The 1,219-nt window shown below is 39.3% G+C and overlaps 1 protein-coding gene across 2 annotated transcripts in view; it reads left to right on the top strand.

Annotated features, from left to right (window-relative positions):
* LOC119587866 (tyrosine-protein kinase Src42A-like) overlaps positions 1-1,219 on the top strand; it is a gene marked incomplete in the record, with an annotated part of 40,299 nt that overhangs the window by 38,486 nt on the left and 594 nt on the right. For both annotated transcript variants that reach the window (XM_037936569.1, XM_037936570.1), the window contains 2 exon segments: positions 194-350; positions 475-1,219. In XM_037936569.1, coding sequence (XP_037792497.1) covers positions 194-350; positions 475-686 — 369 coding nt within the window.

Raw genomic sequence — 1,219 nt, 5'->3', positions numbered from 1 at the left:
CTATATGGCAAGCCATTTTGAAGAAAATGTGTCCAACAAAATAGCTGTATAAAAAGTATGAGTAAAAAAATAAAATAAAAAAACTGCCAATTAGTAAAAAAGAACTTGAATATTTGTAGCAGTGATTGATGTAGAAAATGCTCACCCAACATTGCTAAAACCCATATTAAATCTGTCTCTGTTGGGTCACCAGGAGGATGAATATGAGGCAAGAGTGGGTGCACGCTTCCCCATCAAGTGGACAGCCCCTGAAGCAGCAAACTACTCCAAGTTCTCCATCAAGAGTGATGTCTGGTCATTTGGTATCCTTCTCACAGAGCTAATAACATATGGCCGCATACCATATCCAGGTGCGTTTCCACAGAAATTCTCCTCACAAGTTTTGCTAGTTATTTTAAGTTGATGGAAATTAACCTTTCATTTTAGTTAATATATCCTGGACTAATTTATCATTCATTCATGATATCTTTCCAGGTATGACAAATGCAGAGGTGCTACACCAAGTGGAGCATGGGTACCGAATGCCTCCACCACCTGGCTGTCCACCAGCTCTCTATGACATCATGGTTGAATGTTGGCACAAGGACCCCATGAAGAGACCAACCTTTGAGACCCTTCAGTGGAAGTTGGAAGACTTCTTTACCCTGGAGGGATCGGAGTACAAGGAAGCCGCTGTGGCTTACTGACCCTCAATAATGAAGCCCAGGTCGGCTGCCTCTAATGACATGGAACTTTATCCTGCATTCTCTTAAGTATTCTGTATGTTGATGTAGGAATTGAAAAGTTCTACACTGACTGACCTACACTAACGTTAGGTCAAGGACTAAGCTTCTGTGCCTGGAAGCTACTTAACCCTCAATGACCGCTGAGTGTAGACTTGTAGAAAACCTTCACAGGAAATCGGTATTATATTTAAATGGACTTGTTGTTCAGTAGGCTCATGTGGGTTAGTTGATTGTGATTATAGCAGTCATAACATCTATTCACTTTCTTGGTGGAAATGCAAATAGCCAACCAACATCTATTTAAAAAACGGTCATGACATTTAGTAACAAAGAAGGACAAATGAATGGAAGTATAAACATACAAGAAGTTCTTGTTACTGAATGTGACTTGAAATTTACTCAGTGGTGATAATGCATGAATACAGTATTCAGACTAGATATTTGTGTGTTCTGAAGGATTAAGATATAAATTGCAAAGAAGCTCATATGAAACA

This window comes from Penaeus monodon, chromosome 23 (assembly GCF_015228065.2).
Source record: "Penaeus monodon isolate SGIC_2016 chromosome 23, NSTDA_Pmon_1, whole genome shotgun sequence".
Classification (NCBI taxonomy): domain Eukaryota; kingdom Metazoa; phylum Arthropoda; class Malacostraca; order Decapoda; family Penaeidae; genus Penaeus; species Penaeus monodon.
Note: the sequence above shows the minus strand (reverse complement) of the source record. Positions and strands in the feature narration are given on the sequence as shown.